Raw genomic sequence first — 27500 nt, 5'->3', positions numbered from 1 at the left:
AATACCAGAAAGCCAGAATATTTCAGGTGGACAAGAAAGGGTAAGATCTAAAATTGAAGTTCAGTTTATGCTATATCAGGATTACTAAGCAGAAGACTTAAGTTTGTGCTGAAGCATTCTTTTACTAAGTTGTCAGCTTAATCCATTCCTAGGTTGGCTGTGAGGAAACATTACTAAGACAGTGGCTGGAGGTGTGTGTCAGTGAAGGAGGCGTACTGGTGGCACAGCAGCATCTCACCAAGAAGCCCCTGACGGTGGCCCAGATGACGGAGGAATGGCTCAACCATTACAGAAGGCTTGCGTAAGTCTTGTCTCAGGGGAACTACCACAGTAAGTTCTTCGGAGATGATAGGAACTCTTTGAGTTTTGTTTGAGCTGCTTCTTGACTTTTAAGTGGCTTTCATAAACATGTTTTGGATCTGTTCTCAGCTCATGTGAGAATTAGTTTACTGAGAAATATTTTTTGCTTTCTCACACTCTGATTCCTTGAAAAATAGGCAGTACTGTTTTCACAGTGTAATTGGACACTGTGGCCCTTTTATTTTTACATAGTAAGCAATCTCAGCTTACTGATTAGAAGTTATTGCAGTTTGTATAGTCCTAGTTCAAGGGAGATAGTAAAGTGAGACAGAGGAAACTCCTCTTTATAGTTTGAGAAGAAAAGGGTCAGTAACTAACTAGATTTTTCTTCTTTGTTTCATTGGCAGACAAATGGAATGTGCCCCCTATCACCGCCCCATAACAAGCCAAGGATACTCCAGTGACGGGGACTCAGAGGAAGAATGATCTGGAACTCATAAAGGATCTCTCAATAACCAGTATATTCCAAAGAGAACACTTCAAAGTGACTGGAGTTTTTTTGTTGAACATTGTCAAGAAGAAAAAGTTTCAATATCTCAGCAAATAAAGTGAAAATGATTATTTATCTAACAAAAGTAGTCTCAAGATTTAAATTGTTTCGTCCAGAGGAAGTAACACAAATCTGCCTCTCTCTCTACCATAATAGAATCTTCTAATGTTAGGCAGCAAGAAAAGGTGAGGCTGTACTCCAGTTGACTTCTCATGCTTTATTTGATATGTTTAGTAAAAGCAAATTGTGATGGGTTGTTAAATATTACAAGCTGTGATAATATTACCTACAAAGCATGTGGTATATCTGAAAATGTGAATTGATATATATATTTTATTTTTATTTTCTCTTTCAAACTTGGTTTCCTCTGATGATGCATAATATAGCCAAAGTGAATTTTTAAAATTATATAAAATTATCTTGGTTCTCACATCAAATGTGTTACTTTACAATTATACCATATCTATACTCTATCTATTCTTTCTTTTCATCTGATAACAAAGTAAAGACTCCTGGAGCACGGAATCACCAAAAAACAGAAGGGGTTTAACTGAAAAAGATTGTTGAATACTGAAGACAGTAGGATGATTTGCAAAATCTAATTATATGACTTCAGAAAAGTATACAATTTACACCCAAGGCCTTAGTGACTTTACTGAAAAAGTAGAGAAGTAAATAAGTATTGATTCATACTAGACTACATCAATTTGCTGTCGTAGTTGAAACGAGTTTGTGTTTTGTTTCATAAATAACACAGTGCCCCTATGCATAATATGGAGATTATGAGTAGTTTCTGAAAGCATAAGGACTTCAAGGTAATGTATCTTGGTTTAATGTGTGATATATACCTGTATATTGACTTCTTGCCACTACATGGGGTCACGTAATATGTAAAATCTTGGCATTGAAAAGTGATTTTTTAACAGAAATTTGCTACATAAATTTCACTTCCAGTGAAGAAAGAACAGTATTGATGTTGTCATATATTTTGAGATGAGCTATTCATAGTCAATAAAGTCACTTTTATTTTTTACTTTATATATATAAGCAATGTCATTCATTGGTCTGCTGTTTATCCTGAAAGCTCCACAGGGAGTGACTTCTCAAGCAGGATGATAGAAGGTTGATGGCTTTTGCTAGGACTTAAGACAAGACTTTTCCATTGTAAAGAAGTAAACATGAAAGAAATGTTGATAATGATAATCCATTTTTATACAGTGATAGGAACTGTAGTCTTTTTTTTTTCTTTTTTGCCAATGATTGGCCTTTGAATGCTTAAAACTAACTTGAAATTTGCTTTCATGCTAAGGAGGGGGGAAAAAATGAGTGTTTATAATTTTTTACATATATTTCTCATGTTTGTGCAGGCAATGTTATCTTTTGCAAATTATACAGTGTGCATCTTGACCTGGGAATTGTAGCTATTTAATGCAAGTGTAACTAATATTATTTTGCTGATGCTGCAAAGCCATGCCATCATGTGCTCTACAATGAATCTTCTACCCCTCTCCCTTAGTTTGGCTGTAAACTGTTACACCATGATGACTTTATCTCCATGTCATAATGATTGCGTCCACAGTTTGATGCGTTTACTTTCGTCAAAAAGAAGAAAAAAATCCAAGAAAGTAAGTCATACATTTCCTGTGTTCCATATTATTGTTTCCAAGATTTCTTGTTGAGAAAAATGAATCAGTCACATCCCCAGTTGCAAAGGTAATACATTCTATTCAGCAGTCTCCAAAAGTGCTGAGTGTAGGCAGAAGAGCTTGCAGTAGGTGGTATGCAGGCAACAGTTCATGATATGCATTGTCTTGTAAACCACATCAAGTGCCAAAGTTGCATTTTTTTTTTCTTATATATATATTATTATATAAATATTTTTTTTCATTATATTAAAAGAATTCAACTACAGATATCTTGTTAGTTGTGGCAATTGTAGAATTCAAGAGAGTATGTAAGAGAAACCAAATGTGAGAATCTCCCCATTTCAAGTAAACTGTGGTGTTAATATTCTCAATGAGGAGCTAAGTAGCAAGGCATTATTTCTTTCACGGCAAGGCACTTAAGACCAGTATGGTGTCAACATGTGGCTTTTGTCATGGGCTTTCATCCTAACTTTGGGTATTCATAGTAACCAAATGATACAAATGAACGACTAAAAGAATGTTAGTTGCTACCCAACCTGATGGTTGAAATACGTTAATGCCAAAAACAGAAACTGACATGAACTGTATACTGACTTTGTGCATATTGGTATTATGTGTTATTGTTATTGATATGTTCCATTTCTTACATCATCATTAATTTTTTTCTCTCTCTCTCTCTCACCTCATGAGGTGTGATACTGCTGACACCAAGTTGCATATACTAAGGTGACAGCGTCCAGCCAAAAGCTTGATGTAGGAGATTCCAAGTATAGATCTCTCAGATTCATCTACACAGGCATAAGCACTGTTGCTTCTTTTAAGGTGGGGTAGTCAGGGACAGTCATCAAGTAAAAAGTAAACGATGGTCACCTAGGGGAGAGTTAGGCAAGGAGTCACCTAGTGGAGGTCCAGGCAAGGACAGTCATCTAGGGGAGGTTTAGGCAGGGACAGTCACCTTTTACGGGTCTAGGCAAGGGGAATCACCTAACGTAGGTGGTGAAGGTCCAGATGGACAGTCACCTAGTGCTGCTCCACCTAAAGGAGACTTGCAGTAAGATAGGTTGGAAGGAATCCCTGAGATGCAATTAGTATAGAAATGGTTTGGTTATTTATTACTGTTATTATTACCATTTTTCTGCTATATTTTCTCATATCATTATGATTTTTATTAATTATAAATTTTCTCAATATTTTAGTTATTGTAATTTGTAATCATATTTACATTTCATATTTTCATTATGTTTTCTTAAACACTGCTTTTGTTTGTTTATTATTTAATTAATGCATTCAAAAATGTCAGTAAGTGAATCAAACTCATCGTAGTTGAGGAATTTGGTTTGAGGGGTTAGTTGCGTTGAACTTGCTCTAAGCTGAGTTTTTACCCCGTCATAGCACTCGAGGCCACACTAATCCTTCCTCAGTCTGACTAATCATATTTCTGCACATGAGCCATTTAATTGAAACCAATCAATATGAGAGTTCTTCCTCCCTATTTATTTGGTTGTGAATATTAATCAGTATTTGCTTTTATTATATCCTTGCATTCAGTGGTTTGTTATAGATGAAAAAAACAAAAACAAGTTGGAATGATGCATTTATGTGTCCTATCTTTGAGCACAAATAACAAATGCAAGGCTCTCATTTTCTTCTCAATTATCCTCTTTCCAGGGAAATTATTTTTTTGGTATAATATTTGATCATTTGTTGTCAAAGGCGCATTCTACATAATTGTTTATGGATTCCCGCCCCAATTTCCGTTGTTCCTTTCCGTCCAGTTAGTTGCATCAGAATCTTACAAATGCATCTTTTCTGTATTATTCAGTTTGACATAGCAATAATTCTTATATCCCATATGTGTACATATGTATAGTTTAGTATTATTTCTTTACATTTGTGATTATTGCTTTAAAGAATTTAGTCATGTTAGTAAGCCCATTTTATGTCAATCATTTTATCATAGAGAAGTCAACTATTAAACTCTTCTAATCTTTTCTGTAGTTTTCTGTCCCATTAATGATATATTTCACTGAGCTTGACACAAAAGCTAAGAGAGGTTTAGCCTGCTGTCTGTTATTCGCAGGAGCTGCTTCTATTTAAGGGTTGTATTTGCTAGGTAGCACACCTTTCATATCTCATCATCATTCTCAGCTTCTCCATGGTGACAGTACAAACCAAGAACATAATGTGATGAGATCATTAAATGCGATCCACTTTTGTAGAGGATACGGTATGGCTTCTTTTTTTTATATATATATATAGAACACACAAAATTGAGCCTTCTATACCTCCTGTAGGCTCGTATTGCTTGATTTCATCACTCATATTTTAGCTGTCAGAACTGTAAAGCTAAATTTTGTAGTTTTGTCAGAGAAGTGTTTAGATTTTATTTCATGCATGATGTGAAGCTGCCTGTGCAGATTTTTTTTAAGGAAGTAGTTTTACCCTGTTAATGCGTAATAGCTAGATGTTTGTAAACTTTCTCAACAGGTAAGAGTTCAAATATTGACTGGGAAATTAAAGCATAGAAAGTTTCCAGTAACTAGCTATTTTACTTGCAAGACTTCCTTGAAATTTATTGTGTCCATATTTCAGAATTAATACCCGGCTCTTAGAAATTAAATCTATGTTCAGTCTTATATGTTGTTATCACAAACTTCTAGAAAGCTAACCCATAGTAGTGCAACTCCAGTGGATTGTTTATCAGAGATTATTGTTATGTATATATAACGAGATTAGAGACAATTATACAGATTGCTGAAAGCACAGGTGTGTTTCTTTTATCCTGATTTTTTAAAATCATATTATGATTATGGGAATGTGGTCCTTAAGATTTAAGGAATATTAAAAAGAGGATTATTATCATTATTTCTTTCCTGGCCTTTTTCCTCTCACTCTCTCCATGCTCATTGTCCCTCAACAGTATTTTTTCCCTTGCTCTCCCCCCAAAGAACTTTAATGAAGTGCATATTAGTCCATTCATGGACAAAATTGTTGGTAAAGTTTGGTGAGGACTGATGCCTAGTTGCTCGTACTCAGGTGTGCAAGATCTGATCCTGGCAATCAGGACATGGGACTCACGACATTAAATTGTCACTGCATCTGGTAATATTCGCCATGATGTGAGAGGACTTATCAGCACTTATCAACAGTGTATTAAAGAAAGAAATGCACAGGTTTTATTAATAGAAAATTAAGATCAATATGTTAACACGCATTAAGCCAATGTTTTATAGACTATTCAATATAAAAGGGGTGATAGCTGCAATGACCATCATTAGCCTAGGATTAAAACAAGGTCTTTCACTTATTCTAAAGTAACTGGTTAGAACAAGCAGATGGGTCAGTCATCATCATATGAGGGAAGGTTAAATTGGAAGTAGATGCATGCCAAGCAATATAATTTAAGGTAACAAGGCTCTACTTTGTGTTTCTCTTTGTTTTAAGAGAAATGGTCAATACCTTTCTGGATTTGCAATTAAATTTGTAGTAATTGAATTATTTTTACCTAGTTCAAAACACTTACATGAGAGGAAGTAAAATAAAAATTACTTGATGAAAAAGTACTGAAGGATAGAAGGGCTTTTTCTCCCTCTGCCCTACTATGTAATGACGGACATTCCTCCAGAAAAAATAGATTTTATAAGATCTAGGCAAGACAAGACTCCAGGAGAGAGAGTTCCTGATTTTAAATTTAAAGAGGAATCAGTGAAGTGTTTGGGTACTTGGGTACCCATAATTGACGGGTAGCATTCATAGAGGCCGGGGCCTCGCTGCCGGGGGCTTATATCATCGCCCTAGCATGCGCGACCACTCATGCCAAATACCAGCATCCCATGCCGTTTCTTCGTAATACTACGAAGATATGTTGTATTTTCAATTTTCATTATTTTTTACAGTCTCTACTTGCCAAACTTCCTGATAAATCAAGACTGAAGGGTATTTTTATTGTTATATAGCCTCCATAGTTGATCATTATTCGGTCTATAGTCCGAATAAAATAAGCAGTGTGCGGCATCATGGAGTTGAAATTGTCGGTTTGTTGCATTTTTTTTGTTTGTTGCATGGTAAAAATGAGAAAGTGTTAAAACTGACTTAATCACACTTTCACTGCCAAAAAAATAATCTTTTGCCGTGATTGTAACAAAAAAAAAAACTCATGGCATGTCCATGCATACTCTATGGCATGTGCGTACGTGCCCCCGGCAGATGGTCCCGCCATGCCATGGCATGTGCGTACATGCCACCCGTCGGCAATGGGTTAAGGATTTCTACAGTATCTGTATGATGAAGTTGTGTGGTAGGTATTGTATGCCTAAGAAAGAGAAGTAGGCAACATGCAAATGGGTTAAATGATGATGTGTTAAGCCATTTCTTGCAACATTAGAAGAGCCAAGTCTTTTGAGAAAGCAATATACCATACATTAACCTCTCTGTGGAAATCTGTTTATGATACTTGAAAAGGCCTCATAATTTTTTAGCTGCAGAGGTAGTTGTTTGTGGTCCTCATGGCAGTTTGGTGTGTTCTAGTGATGTCAGTATTGGTTTAGAATGTTAACAAAAAGTCTGCCATGGCAGCACTATATTTTACCTTCTTTTCCCCATTTAAAAATGTGATCCAGGTCAGGGTTGATACCAATGTTTAATTATAAGGTTTAGGAACAAGACACAGATTAGGGTGAGAACTAAGGATCAAGGTGTACCTGAAAACCAAGTCCTTGGCACATGAATGTAAAGTTGTTTACATACTAAACAAGCTACAACATATGATAGCAACTACATTCTGACATCATTTTCCTGTTCATATTCATACTTCAACCGTTATGAATTTTATAACTCTGAAAAGAATTTAAATGAAGAACTACTATCATCCTCACTTTTTCCAGGCCAAAAACTCTTGATAATTTATTTCCAACATACATTTCCATCAATTCATATATCATTCTGGTTCTTGTCACTATTTTTTTCTTAGATAATTTTCTATGAACATAAAATAGTTGATCTTTAAAGTGTAAGGACATCTAGATATTTTCAAAACTTTAATGAAAATACATGTCAATACACCGTCCTGCTGCAGTATAATTCACTGAAAAAAGTGAATTATCATTTTTAAAATTTTGAACAACTAAGTTTGCGGGCATATAGAAAAGACTGAACTTAAGTACTCACACGTTTATAAAAGAATATACAAAAGAAGAGAAAAGGTGTAGGTTTCTGAATTACAACAGACCAAAGATGTTATATACAGTGTCTATAATACTTAATAAATAGTATTAGAAGATCAAACATATTAATACATAACTTTTTTTATCGCAGAATGAGTAACACTGTGGAACCAAATACTAACTAAATTTTTTTCTTTCTTTTTTTCCTTTGTAAAGCAAAACACGGCAAGGTTGCTGCCAACACAGAAAATTCACAATAAAAATTTAGCTGTCTACATTAACCCTTATGATCCAGGTGATGCACCCATCATGTCACAAAAAGATTTGGCTTGAAGGGCGGGTGACGTGAACATGCTGTCATGGGAAAATTTGGCTGTGGATCAGGTTGACATAAACTTGCCATTGTGAGCATTTTGGATGAAGGACAGGGTCACAGGAAAGACTCGCCTCGAATGCACAAAGCTCACAGAGGGTGATTAGAATTATTTGATGCTTAGGAAGAGGCTCTTGCATTATTCCCATCAATAAACGAGTGTGGAATGTCCGTGAGCCATGACTGGAAGAGCACCAGCTCCATAGAGGATACTGTTTCTATGCTCAGGCTCCTATCCCTGCCCACCATGACCAGCAGTGTAGGTTGTATTACAGAAAATTAAATATTACAAAAATCATATTACTTCTTGTTACTATTATTGTACTGAGTTATGGACTAATGATATAGAGTCTGTACAAGGAAAATAGTCTATTACCATCTGGAAAGAAATCAATGGGCAAATACAGACATTGGAAAATGACAAAAAAATTTAAATGTTTCTGCTGACAATGAGAAATAACATTGTAAAGAAGAGGCATGAAAAAGAGAAAATAACATTGCAAAGGGGAGGCATGGAGTCTTATCACCGCACATGTGTGTTCACTTGTGCCTGGCCTACAAACTGCACACCCGACAGAGTAGCCTCTCACATAAGCCTAATGCCTGATTTTGGGCCACGCGATGGCAGTGAAGCATTCGGATCCAATGGGTTAATGTTGAATCAATAAACAGTAAAACAATTAATGGTAAAGATATTATATATAGTATGTATACTATAGTGAATACAGTCCTGTGTGATCCTCCCAAATGAACTTATGCTGAAATACATTTGTTGATTTTTTAATGTCTTGGTAAAATATATAAACACAATATCTAAATACAGTAATTACATGTTATGTGAGCATGCACAATGTGTGCATGTGCATACACAAGTGTTAGTGTGTGTGCATGTGCAAGTGTCAGAGAGAGAGAGAGAATATGTGTGTGTGTGTGTGTGTGTGTGTGTGTGTGTGTGTGTGTGTGTGTGTGTGTGTGTGTGTGTGTGTGTGTGTGTGTGTGTGTGTGTGGTGTGTGTGTGTGTGTGTGTGTGTGTGTGTGTGTGTGTGTGTGTGTGTGTGTGTGTGTGTGCGCGCGCGCGCGTGCGTGCGCGCGCGCGCGCATTTCTGTGCAAATGCGAGCACACACAGACACATGCACACACACACACGCATACAATTTACAATTTAATTTTAATCTCAAAACAATAAACAAATATAGTAAAACTGGCTACAAGGAAATGCTTTTGTTATATGTGTTAATGCTGTGACCACTGGATACTCTTCAGATCAATGCCTTCTTGGACCATTTCCCACAGAGGACTGTAAAGATGCAAAAAAAAATATAAATTAATATTCATATGAATAGGTTTCAATATATTCTCTACAACATAATAACAATTTGCCTTCTAACCACTCTTCCTCTAACAATTTTACAATATATATGTCATAGCTATTATTATATATCAAAACTTTCCAATCACACTACCTAAAACCTATAAAACTTATCACTGTTTGCTATATGAGAGAAATACCTTTTAAATGCAATTTAAGAAGAGAAAGCCCATTACTTGTGAGTTATCCACAACTATACTAAATAAGCTACTAAAAGCATTTATCTTTTGCCAGAAGAAATCCCATTCACTTAAAAAATTCAGATCTCAAAACACCTTTAAGACAAAGAAGCCAAGTGCACATATCAAAAGACAATATAAATATCTTGACATATCACACTGCTCACCTCATTTCTCTTAGTCTTTTCACATGTTCCACACACTTATCAGCCGTGTACTGAACTTCTTTCTCTGTGGTAAATCGTCCAATGCCAAACCGAATGGATGAGTGTGCCAGGTCCTCCTCTGTTCCAATGGCCCTTAAAACATATGAAGGCTCCAGAGAGGCACTAGTGCAAGCTGATCCTGAGGAGAGTGCTACATCCTTCAGCGCCATTAGCAAACTTTCACCTAGAGTAGATGAAACAGCAACACATTAACAGAATTCTACAAACAGGAAGCAATACTGCAAAATCCTTAGCACAGAACACCTGCTACTGCCATTCTTTCAAATGCTTTTCTCACCTTCTACAAAAGCAAAGGAGAGATTTACACAGCCAGGGTATGTGTGTTCTGTATCACCATTCCTGATGACATTGGGTACTCTTGACATAATGGAGTGGACCAGTGTGTCTGACAGCTTTTTTATATACTGGGAATCATACTCCATCTCTTTCTTTGCAATTTCACATGCTTCACCTAAGCCAACGACAAGAGGGGTTGGCACAGTTCCAGATCTGGGGATACAGTGGAAATAAAAGGTGAATTCTCTGTCATTGATTCATGTTAGAAAAACTAATTTCCTAAAAAAAGAGAGAGAGAGAAAAAAAAAATACAATTGGTCTACTGCCACAAGGTAAAGTCCTATCATGTCATGATCAAAACTGTGACACATCTAATCATATCATGAACCTGGGTCCTGTTGGTCAGGATGGCCTGGTCATAAACCCAGGCTTGAAGCAACATGTGCTAATGCTGAGCATTGTTAAAAAGTTTACCCCATCACAAATTATTTAATAGATGGTATGAGGAGGCGATGAGAATTGAAGCAGTAAAGTATTAAAATGAGGGGTGTAAATTTGAAATTAAGATTCCAGACAAAATTATAACAACTTCTAGTTCCATGAGGTCAACAGAGAGAAGAGGTAAATTCCATTACTCAAAAAAAAAAAAAAACACTATAATAAGGAATAGTAAGAAGACAAAAGGAACAATTACCTCATGCCACGTTCTTGCCCACCGCCACTCATCAAAGCCTCTACACGTACCCTTGGGCGTCGGCGGACGTACAGACAACCAATGCCCTTCGGCCCATAAATTTTGTGGCCACTGAAGAGGAAGTACATGTGAATATTAAAATCAGTATACTGGTGCAAATATTCTTTGTCAATTTTATAATTCATATCAGTGAAATCTCAAAAAACAATATATACATACATATATATATATTTATATACATATATATATATATATATATATATATATATATATATATATATATATATATATATATATATATAAATATATATATATATATATGTATATATATATATATTACATATATAATAAACATATGTATACTATTTATACATATGTATATATACATAAATATATATATATCAAATATACTATAATATGTATATATATACATATGATATAATATATACATATATATATCATATGTATATCAAAGATTACATATTATATATAGTATATATAATATTATATTAATATACATATGTATATATATATGTATAATACATATGTAATATATATATATACATATGTATATATTTACATATTATTATTACTATTATATCATTACATATGTATATATTACATATGTATATATTACATATATATATATATATTACATATATATACTATGTATATATTAAATGTATATTGTATATATACTATATATACATATATATATATATATAACCATCTAGATGAAAGTTATATCAAAACAGAAGGGTAAATACAAAGTGTGTTACTATATCACAGAGAACTCTGAATGGGAGGAGGTAAGGGTGAAAGAAAAATGGCTGAAAAGATCTTTCAAAGGTTTTAAAAGGGAGCAAACGAGGGAAAAAGAAGTAAAAAGGACATGAAGTCTAACACTACACTTCTCAACATGTCTTACCTAATAGACATTAGGTCAATATTCTGTTCATTCACATTGATGGGTATCTTACCCACAGCCTGAGCAGCATCTGTATGGAAAAATATCTTGCGAGAGCGGCACAATGCACCAATCTCTCTGAAACAGGTAAATTTATTTTTATTAATATTGAATATTCAAGCCAAATTTACAAATAACCTCAACACAACATAATTTTATTTTCTATATCTTTGACAATACAAGTGTATGTATGTTCATATATAATAAAATCAGTGTGCTTCCTCTACGATTTCATAACATTGTGTAATGGAAATAGCATATCAAATATAATATTTTTCATTTGTTGAGGATTCATTTACTGCAGCCCAGAGTTATTCCAATTTGAAAAATAAATTCATGCTATAACATCTCAAAATATCCGCTTTACTTACTTGACAGGCTGAACAACCCCAATTTCATTGTTAACCATCATAACAGACACCAGAGCAGTATCAGGTCTAATGGATGCTTCTAATTCTTCAAGAGAAATCAGACCTGTCGATTGTACTGGAAGATAGGTTATATCCCAGCCTTCGTTTTCAAGAGCACGGCAGGAGTCTAAGACGCATTTATGTTCCTGTTGGAGTACACTTTCTGCTTCACAAGGAGATTGGACAGACTTTGAAATCTTAAGCCAATGGTGTCAAGTAATTGCAATATCCACTCCAGTTTTGTTTTGGGCTTAGTCATAAAGCAGTCAGTAAGTAGATATCCCTATTTCTTGAATTTTCTCATTATTTGTTAATGCTATTCCTGTACTATAACTATTATTGACACTGGGATTATTAAAATTATATTATCAATACCAAATGAGGAAAAAATAAAATAAAATAGAATTCTTAAAAAAAATCAAGGATAAGGTAAACAGGTAAAGCTTTTTTTGAGCCATCTATGTGTAAGCAAAATTGGTAAACTAAAATCACAGTGGATATAGCATGTATTTCTGATATCTCTCTATTTCTGGGTCAAACAGAGACACACATACTCATGCATCCATGCACCCATAATTTTATTAAAAGCTACACACCTTAGATATAAACTTACAGTTTGAGTAGTGATCACATGGCGTTTCTTAGACCTGTAAAATCTGGCAACACCTTTGACACTAATGTTATTGCTCTCTGTGGCCCCTGATGTAAATATAATCTCTTTCTTGTCTGCTCCAATGAGTTCAGCAACTTGCTGTCAAAAAAAATATATATATACATAAGTAAACAAACATTTTTACCTGTACAACAAATATAAACATCACAGTTTATTAGGCTTTGAAGATTTTAAACCTGTTATCTTTGTGGCATGACAATATTATCAGAAATCAGGTATGTAAGAAATACTCTACCTTACCTGTCTAGCTTTTTCCATTGCTTTCTCACTGTCCCAACCATAGGCATGAGTGCGAGAGTGAGGATTTCCATATTGGTGTGTAAGATAAGGTAGCATAGCATCTAGTACACGTGGGTCTAATGGTGTGGTTGCCTGGGCATCTAAGTACAAGGGACGCAATTCTGATTCTTGCTCCACTGCCACATTTCGAACTGAAGAAGAACCTGTAGTAATAAATATATCTCATAAATGATTTCATTTCTAAAATGAAGCAAGATATCTAGAAAGAAAATTTAAAGATATAAGAAATGGGTGGGCAACCCATGATATGCATGCCAAAAGTGGCATATTTTGGGCATTTGAAACCAGAGGCAGATCTTATAAATAACTAAATAAATCTCCTATTATTTTATACTGCTATCTGAGCAACTGGAGAGGGCCACATACTGCCTGGACGGCTGGGGAAGGGGAGGTGTAGGTAAGGAAGTGTTTTTTCCCATTCAAGTACTTAATCATTCACCAAACAGTTAATCATTTCTTATGTCTTTTTAAGTTTTCCCAGAAGTTTTCAGTATGCTAAATCAAAGTGTATCTATATCATGGTTCAAATTTAAATATCAGAAAAATATGAATATCAGGCCACAGTATGTTCCAGCTATTTAGTTGGAAGGCATGGGAAAATATTTAGCACTAAAAATTAGACTAATTTTGAATAACACACTTACAGAAGTTGCCCACAACTGATCTTCAAAATAATAACTGTTTGGTTATATTTAACCCACTCAGGACAGAAGCTCCTAGCACCATACCAGACCATGTGTTGAGATATGTGTAGAGGTTGATGCTTCAGAAAAAAATTAGAGGCATCATCCTTTAATGCTCTTTGTGCTCTCAGAATAAAGGACTATTTTGGTAGGAAAGCTAATATAGATGATCTAAGCCTAGATTTGAGGGACTATTTCTCCTCAGTACTCCTAACTAAGGCTAAACAAGCAAACAGCTATAGAGTGCACATAACTTAGAGCTGGCTTTATTATGTATATATGATAAGAGATTATCCCACAAGCATGAGAGACGGTCTAGCCATAATGTGATAGGCCATCATCCCAGACTGAATGGGTTAATTCACCAACAGATGCGACTTTTAGTATTAATGAAAATAAAGATCTAAATATGCAAGTTTGCATGTGAAACAAAATCTATTTTACATACTTCAGTTGATAAAGACTTCAAGACGTTTTAGTTCAAGTGATCAAGTGAATTGGTCCACATAAATAATGTATGCTATAATGTCTATATTGTTATGATTAACAACCGCAGGTCACAGCCATGTTCATGATACTTTTAGAGAAATATTCTATTAACCCAATCGGCACGTTTGGCAAGAATACATGCCATGCCCACTGTAACACAGGTTTATTTATTGTATTCACACATAGATGGCTCTACAAGTGTTAGTCATCAAGGGGTCACTTATTAGTCCTACCTTTCTCACCTGTTTACCCTTTTCCTTGACTTTTGGAAAGGATCTTTTGCATTATTTCATTGTCTTAAATGTTAACAAGATTTTAATAATAATTTAATAATCATAACATCAATAACAATAATAACAGTATTGATATCAATTGTATTAAAAGGAAAAAACGCATTTTCCCGCCAATTCAAGGAATGGGGAAATCAAGATCAGTCAGTAGGGCCTACTGATAGACTCCTTGGAGGCTGAGCACATGTGGAGCCATCTGTATGTAACAAAATTCACAAAAACCTACAAGGGACAGAACATAAATCCAGGGTGATTGGGTTAAGAATACATATTTTGGGGTAGTTTTTCAGATTACCTCCTCATAACCAATCAAGATGATTTTGGTATCAGTGGGTTCCTCTCATTCTCTACTATCTAAAATATTGAAATTATACTGCAGAGACCACCCACATTAGCGTCAATCTTAACCCTGATAGCAGAGAAGGACATGAATGGTACCAGGCAATTGCAGAGTAAAATATGAATAATATACACAGAATCAGTCACTATACTGTCTAATGCAGGAGGCTGTGCATCCTGTGAACCCCCTCCTGGGGGGTCACAGGATGCATAGCCCCAACCCCCTGCCAACCCCAACCCTCTTGCAGGAAAATCAAGAATCCTCCATGTATTCACGTGGGAGCACATGATGCCAAATCTGTCTGATGCTCTATACTGCTGTGAATACATGAAGGATTCTTTGTTTGCCATGATGAAGGTTGGGGGCGGCAGCTCCCACTGGGGAGGTCCCAGGGGCACAGCACACTGCATTAGATTCTGTGTATAATTCTTATTTCACCTTGCAATTACCCTGGTACCTTTCAAGCCCACCCCTGCTACTAGGGCAAGAATGTCGGAGTTTGGGAGTGTTCCACGGCATAATTCCTACATATGGGTGTATTAGAGGGTGAGAGGAATCAATGAATACCAAAATGGTCATCGCGATCTGTTATGTAAATTGCTAACTAGGAATATAAGTATCATTAAACTCCCACAAACCCCTGTTACAAACACACACACACAAAAAAAATATATATATATACATATATTAACAGTCTGATGCACAGCTTGCACATGATTATCCACTATAGGACATAAAATCGTGATTATGCAATATTCTGGAAACGTAATTCCTCACCCAGGAATCTTGCGTACAAGCCTGCAGTCCTTCCCTTAAAGGCATTCCTCAGGCCTGAGCGGACCGAGCTGGCCAGCGCCGAGTGGGCCAGCATCATGGGTGGCTCGCGCGGGCGGGGGCTGCGCGGAGGGCGGTGTGGGGGCTGCGGGCGGCTTGCGGGCGGCGTCTGCGGGCGTCTGCGGGCGGCGTCTGCTGTTTACGTGGCGCGCCGTTCGCGGATCCGCCAGGCGCCCGACCCCGCGTTCGTGTAGGCTGCAGCCGGATCCGGATCCGCACGGCGCCGGGCGGAAACATTCCCCTTTTGAATGTAGTCTAAAACCCTATAAAAAGAAGAAAGAAGAAAATACCATTCGGTCTTTAATATTTGCTTGGAAGAATGCCTGATGATGCAGCAATTTTCATGTTGAGTTGCAGTTTGGTCAGGGAGATAGTCGCGTACGATGAGGGAGCTGCCGTAACCACTCTCTAGGACCCAATTAAAGAAGAAAAAAGATCTGTAACAGATATACATGTTCTAAGACTGACTGACAGGAATCGGGCGTGGTAAGAAATGATAAGAAGGCGCCTAAGTAGTTTTTTTAAAAGGGACCCACTTATCTTAAGTCCATTGGCAATGTTCTCTGGATGACGAGGGAAATATTCAGAATTATTATTAATTCCATCTAGTATAACGTATGCAAATACCCTTATAAATATTAGGCTAATATCTTCGGTAATATTTCAGTTTCACACAGCCATCGAATCTTCCAGTTGTTCCTCAATTATCAATGCTGTAATTTGCCAGAATCAGAGATAGGCTGTAAAAGTTCTGCCTTTCCTGGGGATTTCATGGCTGCGTGACTCAAACCCTTCCTAACCCCGGCCTGCCTTTCCCTGTGGGAGGCCCTGGAACCTCCCTTCGCCTTGGCCTTGCTCGCCGTTTGGCATTTCTGGCCACCTATTTTCTTCCTTATTTATTTGCCTGTTCAGATTTTTTCATGTATTAGTGAGTAGTTTTTCTCCTGGATTATGGTAGTGTTTATTATATTTTCCTGTAAATCTATATCAAAATATTAACTGTTGCGCAACTTTCTTATTATCAGCTTGTGAAGGTGGTACCATGGATGATAAGTCTTATTTTTGGTCATTCTGTCCATTACAGGTTAATTTTACCTTGTGCAAAGGGCTGTGGGAAACTGAAACTATACCATATCTATTATAGATTATGGATTATGATATATCTAATCTAAAACTAGGAGGAATGGCCAGCGCACATAAGCTAGCTATAGGCAGCATAGAAGCAAAGCAATATTTTTAATAAAATATCCCATACAGATATAGCTTTTCTTTAGTTAAGACTATTTAACAGGTAGCTGACCATTGCCTTCACATTATTTTACTTGCATTGTAAGTGAAGGCTGGTTGAAACGTAACCAATACCCCGTCTTCCTCTTTCTTCTTAAAGGGTTTTACAGCAGTCTGTACTCCTTGATTTTCCTCTGTGGTTATGTGTTGTTTTCAGGTTATATCTGTTATTCTTGTTCTTTGTAGGGAGATTTAGTGTGTCTCAGAATGTAATGCTTCTTTATGGTTGGTTGATCTGCACCTGCGGTTAATAAATTCAGGTCAGGGTTTTGCATTTTTATCTTTTTAGTGATTGTATTAAAGTAATTCTGTATGCATTGTAAGATCAAATATTCTGGTGTTTCTTCTGGATTGTTATATCATCGGCATGCTGGATCTGTTTCTATTTTTAATTTGTACAAGTGTTTTTTAAGTCTCATGTGTTTTGTTATTATTCTTGTAAAGCTCACATCTATTTTTCTGTTTTGTGATCTTGCCCATTGTGGCTTGATATCTTTATTATAATAATCTTTTGTGTTCAATATTTTATTTACATTGGTTATTCAATTTTCTTGATTTTTTCTTTTTTATTCTTCTTATTATACTTGTTGAATTTTGAGTCATGGTTATGGGATCTTTTATTTCTCATGAGATTTTTTTGCAGCTCTACCTGCTTTTTCTTCCTCTTTCTTCTTTTATGGGGGTTTAGACTTCTATGTCTATGTTCCCTGGATCTTGTTTCTTGGAATCTTCCCTCTGTTGTTTGAAGGTTTTAATCCATGGTTTATATGATATTTATTATTCTTGTTCTTTGTAGGAAGATTTTCATGTGTCTTAGTATGTAGCACTTCTTAGCAGGAGGTTGATTTTCACCTATTATAAGTAGAGGGATATTTGGATTAGTTATTTTGATCTTTTTTAATGCCTCCAATAATTTGGTTCTTTTAAAATGGAATCTTGGGCATTGCAATGTAAAGTGCTCAGTTGTTTCTTCTGGATGTTGGCACCATCTGCAATTTGGGTCGGTCTCTAAATTTAGTCTGTGAAGGTGTTTTTTCAGTCTTGTATGTTTAGTTAGTATTCTTGCGAGACATACATCTAATTTTCTGTTTTCTGATCTAGACTATGGTTGTGGGGTGTTTTCTTTGAGGTAATAGGCTTTTGTGATCAAGGTATTTTGTAACAGTTCTTCCGACTGTCTTTTAATTTTTTCTTTTAGGTCTTTTATTATGCTGTTAATATCTTGGTTAATGATTACGGAATTTTCTAATTCATGAGCTTTCTTTGCTCAAGATCTACAATTTCATTTCCAGTTATACTTTTATGCGCTGGGATCCATTGTATTGCATTGTTTTTGTTTTGTTTTGCTAAAATGTAAATTAGATTTTGTGTTTCATATGTAATTTGTTTGTAGTTTTTGGGTTTGTGATGTGTTAATGTTAAGACTACCGAGAGTGAATCTGTAAAGATTACTGTATTTGTTAGTTTGTTAAGTTTTACATAGTTCATTCCTTGTTTTATTGCATATAATTCTGCTTCTATGATTTGAGTATTTTTTGGTAATTTCTAAACTGTTTTGAGTTTGTTTTATAGATTTGATATATAGATTGCTGCTAACATTGATTGAGGTTCTTTTATTTTCGATCCATCTGTGAATATCTTATGATGGCTTTCATATTTTGTGTTCATTCGCTTTTGGAATCACATTTAAATTATTTCATGAGATAGGTCTTATGGCAAGTTGTCCATGAACTTTGTTACTAGTTTATAGGAAAGATCATACCATGGTGGTACTGGAGTTATATTTTGAGCTTCATTTATATTTATATTGATTTTTAGCTTTTTGCAAGTTTCAATGACTTTATGAGTCCAGGAATTTTTATCTTTATTGTAGTTGTATTCTCTGATGTTTTTTATTATTAGTTCTTTTACTGGCATTTTTTGTTTTTTTCCATTAATTTTACTAGCTGCATACAAGCTGATTCATTTGTTCTGTCAGTTATCGAAGTTTTGTTGGTTAGGGCTTGTAGTGATGTTAATGGAGTTGATTTAAAGCATCCTGTTGATATTCTCAAAGCTGTGTTTTATATCTTTAAAAATAAATAATTCCGTTTTTTTTTTTATGGCCAGACCATATTCTATTTTTGGTTTTACATAGATATAAAATTTTATTAAGGAGTCTCTTTTTGCTCCCCAGTTATAGGAGGATATTTTTCAATATATTTATTCTGTTAATAGATTTTACCATGATGTTTTCTATGTGTTTTGTCCATTTTAGTTTTGGTGAATCAAATCTTAATCCCAGGATATCTTGACTGTCAGTAAATTCTAGATCTATCTATTTTGATCTTTGGTAGCTGTACTCCTCTTTTGTTTGTGAAATATAACAGCTTACTTTTTGTTAAATTTACTTAGATTCCAGGTGTCTGCCCATTCTTTTACTTGTTTTAAACCTCTTTCAGTATTATTTTTGGCTTTGTTTAGGTGTTTACTTGTGGTTATTATTGTTATATCATCTGGATATATTATTTTTTTTTAGTTCTGCCAGTTTTAGATAATTTTTCATGATGTTAGAGAGTGTTGGGCTTAAAGGGGATCCTTGTGGGACGCCACTTGATATTGTTCCTTTGTCTGAGTTTTGGTTTCCTATTTTTATTTGAAATGTTCTTTTAGAAAATTATGTATACATTTTGATAAAATTCCTTTTATTTGCAAGTTAGCCATTTTTATTAGTAGTGCATCATGATTTACTGTATCAAATGCTTTTTCTAGGTCTATGCATGGTCTATTTGTTATGTTGTTTCGTTTTTAATGCATCCATTGTTGTATAATTTGGTCTAAATCCTGTTATGTCTATGTTTAGTTTATTATTTGTTTCTAGCCACCAGTTTAATTTTTTTATTACTATGTTTTCAAATATTTTTCAAGATAATTTATACGACTTATGAGTGTATGATTTTGATTCTGTTGTTTTTTTTTCCTGGTTTTTGCATTTTTAGAATCTTGTGGGTATTCTCCTTTGGTCCAGGAAGGATTTATTTGTTTTATTATTATTTCTAAAATTACAGGAGGGGAATTTTTGTAAAATTTGTATTGAATTTCATCAGGTCCATATGCCTTGTTGTTTTTTTGTATTTGTTATAGCTACAATTAATTCTTTTTTGTGATCCTATCATTTATATCTAAATTACTCGGGTTGTTTAGAAGTTCTTCCTTCTCATCATCTGTTAACATTATTTTTCAGTTTGGTAAAAGTTTATTCAGTTTTTGTTTGCTATTTTTTGGTATTCTTCTTTGAATATTTCTAATTTCTTTTTTATTTCAGGGACTGGTTGGTCATTATCAATGTGAGGATAATTATTTTGTGCAGCCGTTCTTGTTAGCTTTTTAATGAAATTCCAGATATTTTTTGTTGGGCTTTTGAAATATATTGAACCGCAGAATTTTTCCCAGGACTCCCTTTTTTCTTTTTCTGTAATTTTTCTAGCCTCAGCTAATTTTTTTTATATTCTCCAAGATTTTCATTAGATTTTCTGTTTATTATAAGCTTTATTTCTTTTTTATGATTTCTTTGCATTCTGCATTTGATTTTATTGTCATATTCTTCAAATTTTAAATATTTTTTTCCTGTCTTTTATAAGGTCTTTCAGTTCCTTTAATGAAATTATATTTTTGTATCTATGTTGTTTAGTTCTTTTTGATATTTTATCCATCCTTTATTCAACTTCCTTTTTTTTTTTTTTTTTAGTTGAGGGGTATCTTGTATGGTGTTATCCCTTACTATTACTAGTAAGTGGTCACTACCTATGTTTGGTCCTGTATCATTTTCTAAATGGCTTAGAGTCGGAGAAGATAGAATTAGGTCTAATGTTGACTCCTTTGCAGTTCTGGGGTCTATTCTAGTGATCTGGCCTGGAGGAGTTAATAACATTCTATTGTTGTCTGTTGTTACTTTAAATAAGCTTTTGCCTGTTTTGTTTATGTGATTTTGGCTCAAGTTAGGATTCCAACTTGTGTGATGTGCATTGAAGTCTCCTATTATTAATTTAGGGACATTTATTTGTTCTGTATTATATTCTATGTCATTTTGACTTAAGTTATTACATGGATTATAAATCAGTATTATATTCATCCAGTTATTTTTATGACTGATCTCTATTCCCATGACTTCAATTTTATTTCTTAATCTGTCTCTTAAATTTATTTGTTTGTATTGCATTTTATCCTTTATACAAATAGGCCTCCTCCTATTTGTTCTGGTCTGTCAGATCTTATTTTATAATGTTTCAAGTAGAAAGGGTCTTTGTTCTTCATCCAAGTTTTGCATAATGCGAGTATGTCTGGTTGTTCTTTGTTTAATAGGTGGTTTGGATCTATGCTTTTGTTAAGGACTGATCTTGCATTCCACATCAAACATGATACTGACTTTTTTAGATTTTTGGTGGTAATCATCCAGTTTAAGTTTTCTTCTTCTCTTCTTTCACTTATCTTTTGTTTTTGAGTGTGGGTATTGGGTACAGGTGATGGGTATTTGTGACAGGACACACTGGTTCGACAGCTGTTGATGTTATATTGGCTTTATATCCTGTAATACCTTCATCTCTTCTTGCTGCTTGTTTAGTGAAGGGACGTATGGGATGGTAAGTAATGGAAAAGGAATAATTTCATAACAGTATGGCATCTTCCATCACTGGAATCATCATATTCTTTGTCTGGGAGTGAGTAATGGGTATGGGTGATGAGCGTGGCTAATGGGTGTAGGTAATGTCCATGTTATTGGTGACTATTCTAGATTTGTATGGTTTTGTTTTGTGGTTTTGTTATTTGTTTTTGGTTTGTTTGTGTATTTGCATCTGGTGTGACTTTTAACTTCAATATGTTTTGGATTCTCTACCTTGGGGGTGTTTTCTGTCCTGGTGTGATGTTTTGTGTTTGTGGCATAGCTTGGTGCATAGCTTTGTGGTGTATTTTGGCATTGGGTTGTATTTTCAAGGTTTATGTTAACCTGTGGAGTAGGGGTTTCTTTAGTTATTCTAGTGTGTTCTTTTGGTTTTGTGTTTGCATCTTTATTTGTATTATTTTTAGCTTGTTCTGTAAAAGGTTTCAGTTATTTTTTGTTATCTGGATTGTTTGGTTTAAAATTATATTTATTTATTTGTTGTGCTTAATCATCTGTACTACTGTTACTGTTTGGTATATGATTGTCACAAAAGCAGCAATATGGGTTATTATTACAATCTTTGAAACTATGGTTAAAACTACTCCATCTACTCCATCTTTTTTGTTTTTGCAAATAAGAGTCCCATGGCCGTATCTGAGGCAACAGTGTATTGGGAAGGTATGCTGTTTGACTTGATATGAGGTATGGCCAATAGCCACCCTTTCTGGCAGTGGTTCTTTGAATGCAATTCTTAGAGACCTTGTTGGAATCCATTTTTCTGTTTTGTTTTTTATCTTGATTACTTTTGTTTATACTTATTATTTTTTGAATGCAAGAATTCTGACCTAATCTTCTATTCTTTTCTCTGATTGTTCTTATATCTAGGTCTGTTTCAACTGGGTATATATGTACAATCTATGTTTATACTTAATCCTGGTTGTTTACAATTAATTTCCCATTGTCCAAGTTTTCTTATCTCTGTTAGGGGTCTTGTCTTCCTAACATCATCAATTTCAAATCTCATTGCCTTCCCAATACCTAATACTTTTAAGAAATTTTCTGTGATATATTTGTGAAATTCTGAATTATTTATTGCATTTGTTAACTGAATTGGGTTGTTAAAATTTGAATTTAATGACACTCCTGATAGATGTATAAGTATTACATTCTGGCTTGATCTTACTTGAATGTTGGGTTCAGTGTTGTTATTCATTACTGGTTGGAATTGTGTGAAGTTCTTTCTGGCTGTTTTGTTCTGGTGTTGCTGGGAAGGTGGGTTTGTTTCACCACTGCTTTCAATGTTTTTGCATCTTCTGTCATTTAGGGTTTTATAGTCCAATTTGTTTATATTTACCAGGACTCTCTCCTGGTTCAGGGGTGAGTTTATCATCCATGTGTTCTCTATACACTTCACTTCAGTTTACAATTACCAGGATAGATGTTTGCTCTATGACAGTTCAAATGAAGGTGCTAGCCAATACTCCATTTTTTCTAACCAGGCTTTCGCTGAACCTTGCCCTTATACCCGGTCATCTATCATACACTATAAATGAACAGAAGATTCCCAGCTAGATCAATGCCAATGAGTCATTGGGTAAGAAAAGACCCAGTTAAACCAGAACTGACACTGATATAATTAAAGTATAGTCCTACTCACTTGATTATTTCTTTCAACAGACGATCATGAATGACACCAAATCAGCGCGAGAAGCCCATGAGGCTTTTGTGACGGGACACACTGGTTCAACAGCTATTGATGTTATATTGGCAATATATCCTGTAATACCTGCATCTCTCCTTGCTGCTTGTTTAGTGAAGGGACGTATGGGATGGTAAGTAATGGAAAAGGAATCATTTCATAATAGTATGGCATCTTCCATCATTGGAATCATCATATTCTTTATCGTCATCAACGTCATCACCATCATTGTCAGTATCAATAAATTATTATTATTATTATTATTATTATTATTATTATTATTGTTATTATTATTGTTATTATTATAATTATTATTTTAATAATGATAATTATAATGGTAATTGTCATTGTAATATTTGTTATTGTTGTTGTTATTATTATTATTATTATTGTTATTATTATAATGATGATGATGATAATAATAGTTATTATTATCATTATCATTATTATTATTATCATTATTATCATTATTATTATCATTATTATCATTATTATCATTATAATTATCATCATCATCATCATCATCATCATCATCATCATCATCCATCATCGTCGTCGTCGTCGTCGTCGTCGTCGTCGTCGTCGTCGTCGTCGTCGTCGTCGTCGTCGTCGTCGTCGTCGTCGTCATCGTCAATCATCATCATCATCATCATCATCATCATCATCATCATCATCATCATCATTAATACTATTTTTACCATAATTATCATCAAGTTGTTTATTGTTTAGAGAGACATATTACTAAATTGCAAGCCACTTCCTCTATCTTGCAGTCAATATGGCAAGCTTTGAATATGAAAGGATGCGAGACTGTTAAGGTTATTAAGAATATGACATATCACAAATAGATAAATGCATTTATGGCAGGTTGATGCTTTTGGCAAGCAAGAATATTCAGAGATGATGCAATAGAGCTCTGAATATGTTCAGGTATTCAACAAAGTAATTTATTTCATCATGTAGCTGTCTTCTGCATTTCTTTGCCTCATTTGATACTAATTCATATTAAAAGATATTGATGTCTTACATTTCTAGTTTGTAAGATTAATAGGTAATACTATTATATCACCATAGATATTTTATATAGAATCTCTGCTTCTCTGACTTGTGTTCACATTTTTTTTGTCTTTTCCCATTACAGGCTTTGGTTTTTTATAGATAGTTTTTTACTGGTTGTTCCACCTACACTTGGATTTACAGTATTGGCAAACTACACCCTGGAAGTGAGTGCAGTACAGATATTGCTCGCTGGTTTAGTCCTTATATGTACGTCTCATCCACTACAGGATTCCTTTCTCAGCAACTCAAAGGTGTGTACATTTTCTCAGATGTACGTAAGAGAATTCATTTAATATTTGAGTTTGATTGTTTCTTTTACTTTTTATTTAAGTAAGCAACTATCTATTTCTCAGATATATGAAAAATATTAGTAGACTATGTTGCAGTTTGTCATAAATCAGATTATTTCAAGCACTGATATATATTTACAACCATATGTAACCAAAGTAATGTGATCAGCAAGATCTTTATATCTTTCTGATTGCAGTCCTTATTTAATTTTATGTTACCTTTCTTGCAGCACTTGGCATGTTTGACTGCAATGAGAGCTGTATTGAATGTAAATACAGCTGTTGCTATCTTGGGTGTGGATTTTCACAGTTTTCCAAGGAGGTAAAGAAATTGTATTTCCTATCTGTTAATTTGTACTTTGTTATACGATTTTGAAATATATATATTTTTTTAGACATTGTGTATTTATATTGATAGTTTGTTTGAAGATACATGCAGATAACCCATGCCAACTATTATCTTTCTTATGATGATGTTATCATTGCAAGTATTTTTTAATGTATTTGTCAGATTTGCCAAAACGGAGGAATATGGATATAGCGTAATGGACGTGGGAGCTGGAGGATTTGTTGTTGTGAATGGTTTTGTTGAAGGTCGGAAGAGAAGGTGCTACAAGTAAGTTCCTTGCACTTTCAAAACCCCTGTTTCTCACCTCTTTATGTTGAGATGCCATAAGGATTCTCTTCATCAGTTCCCCTTACTCCTCCTCCTCCTCCACTTTGAAATGTTTTATCATTTACACTGTTATCAGAATTGCAGAATCACTTTATCTAAATTGTTATACAAACAGTAGTTCCACTTTATTCAGGTCTGTGATGGTTGATGCTGTTGCCCTTGCCATCTTGGGTCTTTTGAGGGTCATGTTTGTTCATACGTCAGATTATCAGCATCATGTAACAGAGTATGGAGTACATGGCAATTTTTTCTTCACACTGGCATTTATTAAGGTATGAAAATCTAACAATCTTGTATTTTTGTGTGACTGTCTTAATGGATAAACCTATTGGTGGGTGTATCATATTAAAATTTACATATTATGAACTGTCTAAAATATAAAATGTATATTCTCCATATGTTGTTCATGAAAATTGTTACACCATTGTCAGTCATTATGTCTGTAAGTGTTTTGCTTCTGATTAATATAAGACTTTTTAAAATTTTTTGCATCTATTACCATATACTGCAATCTGTAAAAAGCAGCCACTATATTTCCTTATTCATTCTAGGCTACTTGTTCGTGGTGGGTATATCGCCTGACCTGGTCTTCAGGTACTATACTAGCAATTTTGCTGTGTATGTGCCATCACCTTTTATTAACTGCTGGCAATCTTGGTTCATGGACACTAAGTAATGCTCCAAGAGATAATCTTCTCACTGCAAACAGAGAATGGATTGTATCAATGCCAGGTTATATGGCTGTTTATCTCTTTGGCGCTGCAATGGGGAACTATATATTCAAGAGAAGGTAAATTGCTCTGTATTGTATAGTTAGTATACTTCATTTATGGATCTGATTATTTTCATTGATTATCAGTAAACAAATGATAACTATTGCTTTGATAAGGAATTAATTTATGTGTTTTCAAATATTCAAAGTATGTAAATGGAATAAAGATAGACCATCAGATTAGGGATAAACTCTCACATTAATATTATATGATGAAAAAAATTATTGTAATAAATAGCAATCAATTATCATAAGGCTTTAGATCAAAATAGTTATTAAAGAAAAAAAAAACACTGCTTTAGATATCAGCATATCTATTTTGTTCCTTTCTTTACAGAAATGAGGGGAAGAAGCTCACTACAGCCTTCCTTGTGATTACTGCTATTTTCAGCATCTCCTTGGCTGCCTTGGGCCATTGCGTGGACTTGCCATCTCGTAGACTTGGCAATCCTACCTTCGTTACTTTTGTTGTGAGTATGAACTTCTTGAAGAAAAGTTGTATTTACACTGAGCTTTTTAATGTTACTTTTAATGTTACATCCATTTTAATTGATAGATATCATGTAAAGTTCCTTGAACATTGCAATAACATTGAGAACCAGAATTATTAGCAGTTCTTTAGAATACCATCATTTTTCTATTGAGAATCAACCCTTTGGATCCAGATGCCTCACTACATGCACATGGCCCAAAATCTGAGCATTAGGCTTACTTGAGTGGTGACTCCCGGGCCCACACATGTATGGTGTCAAGATTTTTTGCCTCCTTGCAGTGTTATCTTTTTTACTGCATAAGCATTTTTTGCTTTCTTTCTGTTTTCCAAGGCTTATATTTGTCATTGGATTTGCTGTATTAAAAAAATAATAGACTGTTTTCCTTGCACAGACTCAATATCATCTCTCTAATAATCTGTAACTCAGAGCAATAATAATAACAATAAGTAACATTTTGCTGTTTTGTGTAATTTTATTGTATTATTGTGATTTGGTCTTTTTTTTTGTAATACACCCTGTGCTGCTGGTTACAGCTGGAAGGAATAGGTTCCAGAGCATGGAAAAAGTATCTGTGCTCCTCCAGTCAAGGCTTACAGATGATACATTCCGCTCTCATTTTCCAGAGGAAATAATCTAAGAACCTCATCCTAAATTCTCACTGAGTCTAATCACCTGTCAAGAACTTTTTGCACTCATGGCAGTTCATTCTTGTCACCCCAATGTCAGCCAAAATTTTCATGACAGCATATTCCCATCACTCGGGCCATCAATCAAAATTTTCCATGATGGCATATTCCTGTCACCCAGCCCTCAGATAAATT

The 27500-nt window shown here is 34.6% G+C and overlaps 3 protein-coding genes across 5 annotated transcripts in view; 2 read left to right on the top strand and 1 right to left on the bottom strand.

The window, feature by feature from the left end:
* LOC119572196 (ubiquitin thioesterase zranb1-B-like) overlaps nt 1-5260 on the top strand; it is a 26066-nt gene extending 20806 nt beyond the window's left edge. The window contains exons 10-11 of one of the 2 annotated variants that reach the window (XM_037919168.1): nt 153-301; nt 708-5260. In XM_037919168.1, coding sequence (XP_037775096.1) covers nt 153-301; nt 708-786 — 228 coding nt within the window. In that variant the 3' untranslated portion in view covers nt 787-5260. Of the gene's footprint in view, nt 1-152; nt 331-707 lie in introns of both variants that reach the window. The other variant, XM_037919169.1, reaches the window with a different exon arrangement.
* A 3869-nt stretch (nt 5261-9129) lies between these two features.
* Nucleotides 9130-15894, bottom strand: LOC119572194 (cysteine desulfurase, mitochondrial-like). 2 transcript variants are annotated; one of them, XM_037919165.1, is made up of 9 exons: nt 15707-15894; nt 13068-13270; nt 12768-12905; nt 12116-12300; nt 11706-11822; nt 10778-10888; nt 10085-10296; nt 9748-9970; nt 9130-9329 (listed from the first exon to the last, which is right to left on the bottom strand). In XM_037919165.1, the coding sequence occupies exons 1-9, from the start codon at nt 15801-15803 to the stop codon at nt 9266-9268; spliced, it is 1350 nt and encodes a 449-aa protein (XP_037775093.1). In that variant the 5' UTR covers nt 15804-15894; the 3' UTR covers nt 9130-9265. The 2 variants fall into 2 exon arrangements, with proteins under 2 accessions (XP_037775093.1, XP_037775094.1); XM_037919166.1 differs by having other exon boundaries at nt 13068-13258; nt 15707-15887.
* The window catches only part of LOC119572195 (phosphatidylinositol-glycan biosynthesis class W protein-like), a 13547-nt gene continuing 1794 nt past the window's right edge, over nt 15748-27500 (top strand). The window contains exons 1-8 of the mRNA XM_037919167.1: nt 15748-16249; nt 23367-23521; nt 24530-24698; nt 24968-25059; nt 25249-25353; nt 25547-25685; nt 25965-26203; nt 26523-26655. Of these exons, the coding sequence (XP_037775095.1) occupies nt 23373-23521; nt 24530-24698; nt 24968-25059; nt 25249-25353; nt 25547-25685; nt 25965-26203; nt 26523-26655 (1026 nt within the window). The 5' untranslated portion in view covers nt 15748-16249; nt 23367-23372. The remainder of the gene's footprint in view (nt 16250-23366; nt 23522-24529; nt 24699-24967; nt 25060-25248; nt 25354-25546; nt 25686-25964; nt 26204-26522; nt 26656-27500) is intronic.

The sequence above is a fragment of the Penaeus monodon genome, chromosome 4 (genome assembly GCF_015228065.2).
Source record: "Penaeus monodon isolate SGIC_2016 chromosome 4, NSTDA_Pmon_1, whole genome shotgun sequence".
Taxonomy (NCBI): Eukaryota; Metazoa; Arthropoda; class Malacostraca; order Decapoda; family Penaeidae; genus Penaeus; species Penaeus monodon.
The sequence above is the reverse complement of the archived record's forward strand: the minus strand, read 5'-3'. Positions and strand labels throughout refer to the sequence as shown.